General features: G+C 43.5%; 1 protein-coding gene across 4 annotated transcripts; it reads left to right on the top strand.

Moving 5' to 3' along the window:
• Positions 1-251: 251 nt before the first annotated feature.
• On the top strand, positions 252-13,076 carry LOC110503787 (uncharacterized). Of its 4 annotated transcripts, none has more exons than XR_016491473.1 (17): positions 252-787; positions 4,098-4,129; positions 5,537-5,569; positions 5,848-5,898; positions 6,000-6,023; positions 6,159-6,197; positions 6,355-6,402; positions 6,628-6,671; positions 6,802-6,854; positions 6,964-7,441; positions 8,251-8,409; positions 9,872-10,007; positions 10,087-10,134; positions 10,298-10,369; positions 10,479-10,644; positions 10,851-10,972; positions 11,286-13,076. XR_016491473.1 is itself a non-coding variant. In XM_021582322.3 (17 exons), exons 1-17 carry the CDS (start codon positions 738-740, stop codon positions 11,312-11,314), a joined length of 1,548 nt encoding a protein of 515 aa, XP_021437997.2. In that variant the 5' UTR covers positions 252-737; the 3' UTR covers positions 11,315-13,076. The 4 variants fall into 4 exon arrangements, 2 of the variants coding, with proteins under 2 accessions (XP_021437997.2, XP_021437996.2); XM_021582322.3 differs by having other exon boundaries at positions 6,162-6,197; positions 8,251-8,376; XM_021582321.3 differs by having other exon boundaries at positions 8,251-8,376.
• Positions 13,077-13,472: the final 396 nt, after the last annotated feature.

Raw genomic sequence — 13,472 nt, 5'->3', positions numbered from 1 at the left:
CCCTATCAGTAGCCGTATTTGAGCATGAAAGCTGTAAACATTAGTCATCTTTAATCATGTAAATAATATTGGCCGGCCAGATAATCCTTATGATACATATTTTATCCCCCCCCCCCCCCCCCCACCCCACCCATAGTAATCAGACAGTCATAGATCAGCCTTGACGGGAAAGAAGAGCCATGCAGCCGTGCGTCTTGTTTAGATGAAAAAGCGGACCCAAACTAAAGGCGGGATAATATACTCCTCCCACTGAGCAGTTCGTGAGCGTAGTAATTGCTCCAGGGCTGCGCTAGTGCAACGATCTAAATCATTTGTAATTGTTGACAATGAGACATCCATTGAAAAACATGGTAGTAAGATCAGCATATTTTTGCCTAAACTCAAATTTAGATTATCATTAGATAAACTAGCCGACGTTACAAATACTAAGCCTAGGCCTACTACGGGAGAGTGTATTTGTTTTGAGAGCTCTGTTTTTGGCGAAATTACTTTGTACGTAAAATTATATTTAACCTATTGAATATAAACCGTTTTGATTATGCCTACAAAAACATGTGTAAATCATAACAAAGTGAACCACGAGGGCTGCGCTGAGTCTTACGTCGTCTTTAAGGTATGGTTTTAAAAGGAGATGACCGCTGACAGAGATACAAGCAGGTGCTATAACGAAACCTCACGGAGGTGAAGCAAAACGACCAAAACAAAACCTACAGCGAAAGTTCCTCAAAGGGCACATAATGGTGGCGAGGATGGCGAGCTGCGGAGCCACTTGTCACCTGGATGAAGGGTAAGCATCGTAAATACATAGCCAAATAACGCCGAGGTTTAGAGCAGCCCATGATTGCATGAGGTTGCATTCACACTGACAAAGGATACGCGCTGCAATGTTTTGTCTAATCCCGAAATAGTTGCTTTGTTGTTGCTTGCTACCCTTCGCTGGATCTTAGTTCCCGATTTACAAAGAAACATTTAAGACCCAAAATAGTTGCAACCATGTAATTTTATGTAATTGGATACACAGATCCCAAAAATGAAAGGAGGGGACGCCATGATCGCTTTGTAGCGCACATGATGCTCTGTTGACTGATCATAACACAAGCATGCCCATCGCCAAGCATTATGGCTATACCGCGATTTACATCTAAATAATGTTATTCTGTAGGCCTACCCAAATGCAATAATGTTGGGTTTCTCAATTAAAGCTTCTCTTTTAATTTGAAAGCAAAACCACTTGCATGTATCTAGCTTTGTTGTTATATGTATTAAGTAGTATATATGTACCAAAAGGTAGCTATAGAATAATCTTGAATTACATAGGCTATTGGGACTTTTTCCAGTGAAACTTATTAATCAAGGACTTAAAAAAAACATATCACTTTTGTAACCACACGTGTTACTGCAATCATGGTAATGTAGTCGTAGAAATGTAGAAAACGTTCTACATTGTCTCCTTCGTGTCGTAAATAATGAATAGTGTTTGTGTGATGAGTAACCATGAACCGGAGGGAAGTGAAAGGTGAGAGATATGAATCTGGTGACTTGTATCCAAGGGAAACGCTAGGCCTATCGTTCGTGTGGTTGTCTGGTTTCTATCACGCCAGAGGCTGCCGGAGAAACAAGAGACGTTGGGCACCTTGCCACCATGCCACACCCTTTCGCCACTGACTGAAATAATCTGAATTAGGTTAGACAATTCAACGCTCAGATCACTGAACAGGTTTGAGTGTCACCGAAGTGCTGATTTATATAGATAAAATTATACTGAACAAAAATGTAAACGCAACATGTAAAGTGTTGGTCCTATATTTCATGAGCTGAAATAAAAGATCCCAGAAATGTCCATGAGCACAAAAAGCTAATTTTGTGCACAAATTTGTTTACATCCCTGTTAGTGTGCATTTCTCCATTACCAAGACAATCAATCCACCTGACAGGTGTGGCATATAAAGAAGCTGATTAAAAAGCATGATCATTACACAGGTTCACCTTGTGCTGGGGACAATTTAGTGGCCATTCTAAAATGTGCAGTTTTGTTACACAACACAATGCCTCAAGTTTTGAGTGAGTTTGCAATTGGCATGCCACTGCCAGGAATGTCCACCAGAGCTGCTGTCAGAGAATTTAATGTTAATTCCTCTACCATAAGCTGCCTCAAACATAGTTTTAGAGAATTTGGCAGTACGTTCAACCGGCCTCATAAACACACACCATGTGTAACCACACCAGACCAGGACCTCCACACCCGGCTTCTTCACCTGTGGGATCATCTGAGACCAGCCACCCGGACAGCTGATGAAACTGAGGAGTATTTCTGTTTGTAGTAAAGCCCTTTTGTGTGAAAAAACTAATTCTGATTGGCTGGGCTGGCTCCCAAGTGGATGGGCCTATGCCACCCCAGGCCCACCTATGACTGCACCCCTGCCCAGTCATGTAAAATCTGTAGATTAAGGCCTAATTAGTTTATTTCAGTTAACTGATTTCCTTATATGAACTGTAACTCAGTAAATCGTTGAAATTCTTGCATGTTGCATATATTTTTGTTCAGTATCCTTAAAAATAAAATGCACAATACCTGCAGAATATATGATCCCCCATAAAAGCATAACGCTTTTCCCCGAGATTTATTGACAGTTTCGTGTATCATTAATGCTGTTGCATTAATGGTGTATGATATGTTAACCTGCTGAGTGAGGTATGCAAGGCTACATTGGAGCTGTTACATAAACTATAACACTAGCACCAACTGACTATTGCCTATCTCTTGTTCATAGGCTTTCAGTGTGTTCATGTAAGGCTGTAGGAAACATGCAAAAAACTGTGGTATCGCACCACAGAGACAGAAGCGAGAGAGAAAAGGAAGGGGGGGTTGTTTTATATGAAAATTAGTGGGAGAGAAGTAAGAGTTGGTGAGAGGCCAGGGTTGAATAGCGGGCAGAGATAAAGAAAGAGAAAGAGAGGGTAGAAAAATAATAGACAGAGAGAAGGCAGAGTACATTTGTGAATATGACTGCCATGGAAACGTATAACAATTGTGTTGTGATACAGAAACCTGTTGGCTGAGTGAACATTGACCTTGAAAAGTAAAGTTTTTCCTGTACATCTGTCTTGAGTACAGTGAGGATGAGGACCATTGGCTTATCAGGTTTCATTCAATCTTCGATACACAGTACTAGAAATAGCCTATGAATTTTGGTCACAATTCAATCGTTGTTTTAGGACCTTATCTGCAGTTACCATGCACCGTTATCATGATTCATTACATTCTTATTATCAAAGAGGTTATGAAAACGTTGCAACTTAGTCAAGTGTTTCTGCTGTATTCCTCATCTCTTCTGTGGTAAAGCACTAAAGACTACACTTGAGTCAACTCTGGCTTTTGATGACCTAAAGTGCAGTATTTTTACGATCGAGAAAAATAAGAAAGAATACTGTTGACCTTGTTCCCTGCGCATGCTGAACGTGTTCTTCTTGTGAGGTTGGCACCATGACAAATGCACTTTCTATTGTCACTAGCTCTACACCGAGCCCCTGGGCGGAAGGCGCCCATAGACGTGTTCACACAAGTCACAGACTGAATCAACAAGTGGCACGCTTTGTCTGAGTCTGAGAGACAATTTCTGGATGATACACATGGGTTATATAAACCTGTAACACTGCTGACTACAAAACCTTTCCATTTGATCAACTTTTGGTGTTCTCTGGTACTGTCTCTTTAAGAATTTACAGTTTAGAGGCCAGTACCTTTCCATGGCTTTGCAGTACCAGCCGTGCAACATTAGTGTGTAAAACTGGGTCAGGATGTAGGGGGTGGGTGTTCCACACCACACTGGAGGATGGGCTGGTGTCATGAATTTGAGTTTTTGGCAGCCCTTTCTGTTTTTGTGCCTCAGTTGAATGAGCGTGTGAGTGTATATCAGAGAGAGGAAGTGCAGACACAGATGGGTCTGCAGCTGGACAGTTTAGCTCCACCCCGTCTCCTCCACACCCCTAATCCCCTCCCCCACTGGTCCATAAACTGAAGCTGTATTCTCTTAACGCCAGGATTTTGATAACGTCTTGGGATGCCCTTATCATTTTCTTTCTCTTTTAACCTACAGAGATGGAGACGTCCCTGTCCCTGGCCAGAAGGGTAAGCACCGTTCGATCTTGGTTTGTTTATGACATGTTTTGTCTCGTGGCAAAAAGTCTTGAATGAATGTAATCTGAAATGAGTCCAGCAGATGGCAGTCAACACCAGTAAAAAGATCTGTGTGTCTGTCTGGTGTATATTGGGCTGATTTTTAAAGCAGGCTGTCAGAGAGTAGACAGTGGATGTTAGATGAGGCAGATAGGAGGCATATGAGGACACAGATGGAGGGAGAGAGAGCGATGGATGTATTTATTTAACCTTTATTTAACTAGGGAAGTCAGTTAGAACAAATTCTTATTTACCATGATGGCCTACCCCGGCTAAACTTTAACCCGGACGACACTGGGGCAACTGTGCACCGCCCTATGGGACTCCCAATCACAGCCGGTTGTGATACAACCTGTCCTTTCTGGGGCAGGGAGCCTCACCTCCGACTGAGAACCAGCCAGGTCTCTCTCTCCTCTCTCTTTGGGCTCCTAAGTGGCGCAGCGGGGCTTCCTCTCTGCCAATGCCAGGCTCTCAGCCAGAAGGGCTATCCCACACTCACTCCTGCTGGGTACAGATAGAAAACAGCTCCCCCTGCCCCTGGAGTCAAAACCATTTGTTTTTGAGAAATGGTTTCACCAAAGCTGTGTTGTATTCATTAGGTATCTCGTAGCTTATTTTCAAAGATGCATTACAAAATCAAAACATATCCAACAAAAATCACAATTATGAGCCTTTGCAAGTCAATTAATCGTTACCCATAATCATCACAGCCCTACTTTAGATGCACTTACAGTATGAAGCATACCAGTTTATAAGTCATTCTGAATTTCTGAATGAGAGTATCTGTTTCTGTAAATGACTAAAATGAAAGTGCAAACAGTTACAGCACTGACACAGGGGCCCTCAGCACTATACATAGGAAAACCACAGACATCACTGAATTACAATACGCTCATGTACATACTGTATACAGTGTGCATTCAAATAAATTAGTGAGTAACCAGAGTGGAAGTTTCAGATGAGCAATGTGATGTGAGTGAAGAGGGTTTACACTGATGAGCTCATCAGAGTTAACTTATTCACAGTTTGACAGCAGATAGCAGAAGTGTAACGTTTTGATAAGTCAGACTGTAAATAAGAGACTCCAAAACGATAATGTATGACAATCTTCTCAGTAATATGCCTATGTTAGGGTAGACATGAGTAGAGACTCTCAGATCCCCCTACTAGGTCTTGTCAGAAAGCTCTCAGGGGTTGGGCTGGTGTCGTTTGGGGCTGGTCCTACAGAGGGCCAGTCCCCTGGGGTTACTGTAAACCTCTGCATTATGGTTAAAGTGGGGTGGAAAGATGGAGGGAGGAGAGTTCCTAATCCCATATCAATTACCCAAGATACCTCTAATGAAAGTTCTGTTGTTCCAGGTAATCTGACTGAAAGTGATAACAGTGGCTCAGGTAGGCACACCTTTGCAGTATATTTCTATGTTCCGTGTATAGAAATCCTTCTAGAAATCCCCACACACACACATCGTCCTCTCTGTGAACACTACTCAAACAGAACTCTAATGGTCTCTGAGCTGCTTTGGGCCTATAGAAACCCCACCCACCCCCCCAAGTTTTTTTTGAACTACCAATCAATTTCCCTCACCCCTCTCTGTTCGAAAGTACGTTTAGAATGAGAAAAGTTTTCAAAGTTCATCCCTCCATGTCTTATGGATTTTCTTTCCTAACAGACAACGCAGGGACATCTACAGAGGAGAGTTCTGAAGATGAGGAGGATTCTGGTGAGCGGCTGCTAGAGCACAAAATCTCTTCATCAAAGTATGAATCATCAGGCTTTATCCCATCCTCTAATATAACCTTCTGTCTGTCTGTCTTTCACCAGACGGCTCTGCTGTGAAAGGAGGAGGTGAGAAAAACACAGCCTCATTCTCTGTTTCATCAAAAATCATTTCCAAGCGGTGACGATACATGGTCACACCAGCACCTGGCTTGTTTGGATATTTAAAAATAATAATTGTATTCTTTTTTTGGCTTGTCCCAGCAGAATCAGAGGAGCCTGCCGTTGAGGATTCCTGTAATGGTGAGTGGGAACTATAGCACAATGCCTTAGAGTACATCTGCCTCATGGTGCCTCTGAAATACAGATGAATAGGCTCTTTCACCTCAGAATGACCTGAGTAGAATGTCTGCTCCTCTCCCCTAACTTCCTTCATGGGGAGTAACTTCTCTCTCCGCAGAATCGGAGTCGGCTCCTCAACCTGATGCAGAGGTTTCCCTTGCTAAAGGTATCCTCAGTTTGACAAAAGTCATTCCACTATCATGTTTAGCTTCTTCCACTTAAGGCCTAACTATCCTAGACAAAGGAGATTGTAATGGCTGAAATTCTAGAGAGAGGATATTTGGGTTCATTACATAGGTTTATGAAAATGTGTCTGCAAATCAAAGTCTGAGAGGTAGAGTATTCCCCAAGAGGGAGTGTCTAGTTTGACTATTGTCCTCTGCTTTGTCAGATATGCCCCCCAAGACATGTGAAAAATGCAAGGCTGTCCAGCAGGTGAGCACATTTGTTGGATTGTGGAATTGAATGGTAATTGTGTAATAAAGCTTCAGAGACGTACAGTATGGCTGTAGACTCACTAGAGGAACAGGGGCTAATCTTAGGACCATGTCTGTTTCTCTATCAGAGTCAAGGCAATGATCTGGTTACTCCCAGGAAGATCTCTAAAAGTCGCCTACAGTGAGTAGCTCTTCTACCTGTAGCCTCGTTCCTTCTCTTTCTCACTCAGCCCCTCCTTCTCTCGCTCTTTTTTCCTCCATCTCTAAATCTTTCTGGTTCTGTGTGTCAGGGTGCAGCTGGAGGGAGAGGGGGCATATGAGTGCTCCGTCACCGGCCTGGTGTTTGAGGTGTCGGAGAGAGTCCTGATCCGCTACTCGGTCCTGTCCTGGTCCAAGTTTGGCATGTTCCTCGGGGACTCCTGGAGGTTCGCTGGGCCCATCTTCAACGTGGACTGTGTCAACAGCCCCTCGTCCGTCCTCACCTCCATCCAGTTCCCTCACTCCCTCTGCCTCGCTGACCCTGACAGTGAAATGACCTTCAGTGTCCTGCATATGAAGGACAGCTGTCCGGTGATCGAGCCCTCGGTTGACCACTCTGGCAGCCATGTAAAGTGGCGTGTGTCATCCCTGTCCCCGGTGGGGCCCATTGTCCAGAGCAGCAAGCCTGTAGAGCACCACGGGGTGGTCCTGGTGTATAAGGAACTGGCTCTGAACAACTCCTACTCCTTTCGCATCTACCTGGCCACCAACAACTCCTCCGACATTAAGGTGAGATGGACACAGTGTGGGTTGCGGGTCATTACTGTAGCATGTTACTGAGTCAGAGCAAAGTGGTGAACATGATCAGACAGATAGTAATGTCCATTGGCCTGACTTCCTGTCACTCTGTGCCTCTCTCACTATGGTCTCTACTGAGGGAAGTCACACTGGAAGTCTGCGGTCTGTGTGCGTGTGTGTGTGTGTGGTGATCAAGATTAGTTCATTTGTCACGGTATCAGAAGGCATTGGTGCATATTAATGAACACAAGTGATTGTGTATTGATTTGTGTATCTTTATCTAGGAACAACTCCGATGGAAATCCTAATACATTAGATCTGAAGCTAGCCCAGTGGGCAACACTGGTTGAAATGACAATGTTTTGCCAACTGGTAGGGTTAGATTGGGATAGTAACACCATGTTATATCAAATACAGACCACGTTAATTTTTTTGGTCATGTCACCGAGTTTCTGAAATGTGGTATGAGCCCTGGTAGTGTGTAGTAGTATCAGTGGTGAGGGAAATGACTGAGCTCAACAGAGACCCACATCAGAGCACTCAGCTTCGGGACAGTCTATTTAACCCTACCTTAGTGGCCAGGGAAAGGAGTTGTTGACCGTTAGTCAACAATGACCAAATTGACTATGGAAAGCATCTTCTCCCTCAACCAGAGCCCAGGTTTCCTGACCCCCCCCCCCCCCCATCACTTACCTACCCATCACTTACCTACAGTATGGTAAATCACTGGTTCTCTTCTATCTATTACTCTATTTTACTCTCTCTGCCTCTTTCTCATCCTCTATCACCCCTCACTCCAGGACATAGGGAAGGAGGTGCGTTGCTCCAAGAGGCGTTACCTGAAGGTAGAGAAGCCACCCACCTGTAAGCTGGATGAGAGGAGGTACCACCTCATGAGTGAACCAGAGGGAGACATCAGCCCTGCGGTGAGGGTTCATTCACCCATTACTGCATAACCAGTAAGCACTGACCTATGTACTGTACACTGAGTGTACAAAACATTAAGAACACCTTCCTAATATTGAGTTGCACCTCCTTTTCTATTTCACCTTTATTTAACCAGGTAGGCAAGTTGAGAACAAGTTCTCATTTACAACTACGACCTGGCCAAGATAAAGCAAAGCAGTTCGACACATACAACAACACAGAGTTACACATGGAGTAAAACAAACATACAGTCAATAATATAATAGAACAATTTGTCTATATACAATGTGAGCAAATGAGGTGAGATAAGGGAGGTAAAGGCAAAGAAAGGCCATGGTGACGAAGTAAATACAATAATAGCAAGTTAAATAAATAAATAAAATTAACACTGGAATGGTAGATTTGCAGTGGAAGAATGTGCAAAGTAGAGATAAATAATGGGGGTGCAAAGGAGCTAAATAAATACAGTAGGGGTAGTTGTTTGGGCTAAATTATAGATGGGCTATGTACAGGTGCAGTAATCTGTGAGCTGCTCTGACAGCTGGTGCGTAAAGCTAGTGAGGGGGATAAGTGTTTCCAGTTTCAGAGATTTTTGCAGTTCGTTCCAGTCATTGGCAACAGAGAACTGGAAGGCGAGGCGGCCAAAGTAAGAATTGGTTTTGGGGGTGACCAGAGAGATATACCTGCTGGAGCGCGTGATACAGGTGGGTGCTGTTATGGTGACCAGCGAGGTGAGATAAGGGGAGACTTTACCTAGCAGGGTCTTGTAGATGACCTTTTGTCTTCAGAACAGCCTCAATTTGTCGGGGCCTGGACTCTACAAGGTGTCGAAAGTGTTCCACAGGGATGCTGGCCCATGTTGACTCCAATGCTTCCCACAGTTGTGTCAATTTGTCTAGATGTCCTTTGGGTAGTGGACCATTCTTGATACACACGGGAAACTGTTGAGCGTGAAAAACCCAGTAGCATTGCAGTTCTTGACACAAACTGGTGTGCCTGGCACCTACAACCATACCCTGTTCAAAGGCACTTCATTCTTTTGTCTTGCCCATTCACCCTCTGAATGGCACACATACGCAATCCATGTCTATTGTCTCAAGGCTTAAAAATCCTTCTTCAACCTGTCTCCTCCCCTTCATCTTCACTGATTTTAGTAGATTTTGCTAATTCAAAATGACACAACAACAAGGTTCCAGTTAAACAACTTTTATTTCACTGTATTTCCACAGTACTAGTTGCCATCACACTCAGGCCAGGTCTATCTCCAGTGAGACTACTGCGCAAGCGTACTAATAACAGAGTGATCGCACCGTAATAACAGAAATATAGGGATACTTAAAACATTCATTTAACAGCTGACATCAATAAGGGATAATAGGATTCACCTTGTCAGTCTGTCATGGAAAGAACAGGTGTTCTTAATGTTTTGTATACTTCGTGTATGGATGTATTATGTGTGTGTATTCGTGTGTGTGTGTGTGCGGTGTCCTGCAGGACTTGCAGTTCACGCTGGCCGTGACTAAATTGAAGGGATATTTTGAGGCATTCTTTGAGCAGCCCCCTCCCTTCAAGCTCTCCCTCATAGAGACAGAGTCCGACCAGACTGTGTGGTCCGCCACCATCAGAGAAGGTACGTACACACCTGATGTGCGTCTGTCTGTAATGTGTTCTGAGTGAAGGTGCAGGACATTCATTTGTCTTCCTTTCAGGTGACTGTGTGGACAATGCAGTTGAAAAACTAAGGAAACGGACAGATAGTAAGTTTGTCATTTTTGTTTGCCCCCCCCCTCTCAATATTGGCATCAATAGTTCACTTTATTCCAGTGTATGTTCTAGATATCTACTTGTCTGTACACAAGCAATTTTCATCCATCACTAAAAGTAGCTTTTGATTGACAGTGATTTTCTTCTCTTCTGTAGGCAGGAAGAGAAGCACCAGCACATCAGAGGAAGAGATGACCAATAAGAGACCTCGATGCACAGATGAGTCAGGTGATGGTTTGAACACATCCAATGTGTAATTTGCTGTTATTACTGTGGTCTTATTCATGTTGAGTTGCTGTTCAGAATTAAAAGTCTAACGTTCCTCTGTTGTCCCCAGACGGAGTGCAGACAGTGCAGGTCCCAGACATGTCGCCCAAGCAGCTGATGCAGGTGGCTAAGCGGCTGGGGAAGGAGTGGAAGCAGGTGGCTATCGGTTGCCTGGACCTGTCCTCCAAAGAGCTGGACGATATTCAGGCCAGCGAGGAGGATGTCATCATGCAGAGGTACAGTAGATAGATATAGTATCTGCACCCTTAAAACTCAACTTTATATTACTTGCCAGCCATTATTTTGGGGGGTTTCTAATTGAAGCATTCCTGGCATAACCAATCATACAATAATTGTACAATAACCTACTTTCTTTGATTCATATTTTTGGTGAAGATTTCTTTTTTTAGATAATGTGACCTCCGTTTGCCTTGTGTTTCAGGTTTAAGGCATTGGAGCGCTGGAAGACTAGCAGGCCGAAGGGTCAAGCCACTGTCGCTCACCTCTTGAGGAGCCTACAGGAGTTGGATGACCTGCCCAATGAGGTCCACCAGACACTGCAAGGTTAGAGACACACCAGTGGAGGCTGCTGCAGGGAGAACAGCTGATAATATTGGCTGGAATAGAGCAAATGGAATGGCATCAAACACATGAAAACCATGTGTTTGATTTATTTGATACCATTCCACCTATTCCGCTCCAGCCACAACCATGAGCCCATCCTCCCCAATTAAGGTGCCACTATCCTCCTATGAGACACATTAGACTAGAGCCACTCACCCTCACTGACCTGTCTGCACACACACATGTGTACTCATGCTTGTCTCCTAACCTACACCAATTTCTGTCTGTCTGTCTCTGTCTGTGTTCTCTTCAGATATGATGGACAATAAAGCTGCCAAATGACATCTTTAGCCTCCCTAGGTCCCTGCCTTTCCGCAGCCCTGTCGTCAGTAAGACAGAGAGACAATGGGTGAGAGACGTTTGAACTCTTAACTTGAAGACAGAAATCTCTACTTTATGCTGTATGGCTGGGGTACTCAACTCTTACCCTGTGAGGTCCAGAGTCTTCTGGTTTTCTGTTCTACATGATCATTAATTGCACACACCTGGTGACTCACGTTTAAATCAGTCCCTGATTAGAGGGGAACAGTGACAACATTCAGTGGAACTGGCTTCAAGGTTCAGAGTTGAGTTTGAGGGCTGTATGGCGTAGGATGAATGTTTTCTCTAGACCAGATATGGGCAACTCCAGTCCTCGGGGGCCTGGTTGGTGTCACACTTCCCCCCCCCCCCCCCCCCCCCCCCATCCCTAGCAAACACAGCTGATTAAACTAATTGGATTCTAAATGGAAGAACATAATTAGTTGATTATGGGAGTCTGGTGTGTTAGCTGGGGCGAAAGTGTGACACCAATCCAGCCCCTGAGGACTGGTGTTGCACGTCCTTGCTCTAGAGGCTGATCTAAGGTCAGCTTTGCATACCTCCTTCATAAATTGAGGATTTGAGGAGGGTACATTGATCCTAGATCAGAAGCATTATGTGTCCTGGCACCCCAGCCTAGCACTGTCACCCCCTCTCAGCCCAAGACAATTGCCTTCAACTGAAATGTTTGATTCCTGCAGACCTGGATGCTGGATCTAGAGAACTTTGTGCCCCACCTAGTAGTGATATTTAGTAGACCCTGGCTTTTCACCCCTCCCAAAGACAATTTCACCAAAGCCTTTCATCTTGAAGGGTCATTCTCTTAGATGTTCACAAATGGTCCATTAACCTGGAATAATGCAGACGTACCTGAAGCTGTAGAGGTACCCCAAACAGCCAGGAGCTAATGCTACGACCCGCGGTGCAGAGAAGACTTGTTATGTCATAGATGAGCTCTGGGAAATAGGTAGCTAAAGTGTAGCCAGTAACAGACATGGTGCTGCAGTATGGAAACTGCTGACAAACTTATGGGGAATTGTATATTTTGTATTTTGATATTTGTCATTCAAGACATTACCACTTAATCATGGAATTGGACCAACTTCTCAAGGAGTGTAGCTGTACTTTTTATACTGTGTACATATCCTCTCTGTATTTAAACTATGCTGCGATTGTTTTTATTTTTGTAAAGTTTGTGTTTGTTAGTTTTTATGTGTGTTATGACCAAATTGAGCCTGTCAAACTATAGCTAAGCTTCATCTCAGAGAAAAGATTGGTAATATTTACTTTTGTTTAGCCTGAATCGTGTCCATTCTGTAGCCTGGAAATCACACTCAGTGCATTTGAACATGGTGGGATTGAATGAATTCCAGAAACCACTAATTTAGGAGAGTATTTTTAGTTAATAAAAATGGGTACTAACTCATTTAAAACACCTTTCAATAGGGATGTCACTGTTGCAGATACTGGGATCCAAATACCTTAGGGAGAGTAACAACGATTAACTGTTGAAATTATGAATGGGAAAACCATGAGTTCAGTGGTAAATTGGGTATTGGATGCCATTTGCAAGTGTGTACATATGTTTACACTCAGAATGATCTCTCAAAATCCATCATTTAATACTCCAGTTCTTACATGTGCACTTCTGTAATGTTACACTTCAGGTATGGGCCTTCGTAGGGCTCTGGGTATGGTGCCTAAGATTACAAATCTGTGACTGAATAAAATATTTTTTTGGAAAGATGAATTTCATTTATTTCATTGCAAATAGTTTTCAGCTAGTAGAGGTAGACCTACAGCTTGATGAGGTCTTCATGACTGTTAGTAAACACATGTATAATTAAGTCATAGCCTACAGGTTCAGTGGCCTTAACAGAGTTGCTTGACTAATAATGACCATGCCAAGTTGGGAACCAACAGGACCCTGAACAGCTTCCACCCCCAAGCTATAAGACTGTTAAATAGTTAGTTAAATAGTTAACCAATAGCCAGGAATATCTGCATTTACCCTTTCTGCACTAACTCTTTTGACTCATGACATAAAACAGCAACAGCAGTGTATCTATCCTGTTGACTAGTCACTTTATCCCTACCTATATGTACATATCTACCTCAATTACCTTGTACCCCTTCACAT

This window comes from Oncorhynchus mykiss, chromosome 24 (genome assembly GCF_057628025.1).
Source record: "Oncorhynchus mykiss isolate SJ-2025 chromosome 24, ASM5762802v1, whole genome shotgun sequence".
NCBI lineage: Eukaryota > Metazoa > Chordata > Actinopteri > Salmoniformes > Salmonidae > Oncorhynchus > Oncorhynchus mykiss.
Note: the sequence above shows the minus strand (reverse complement) of the source record. Positions and strands in the feature narration are given on the sequence as shown.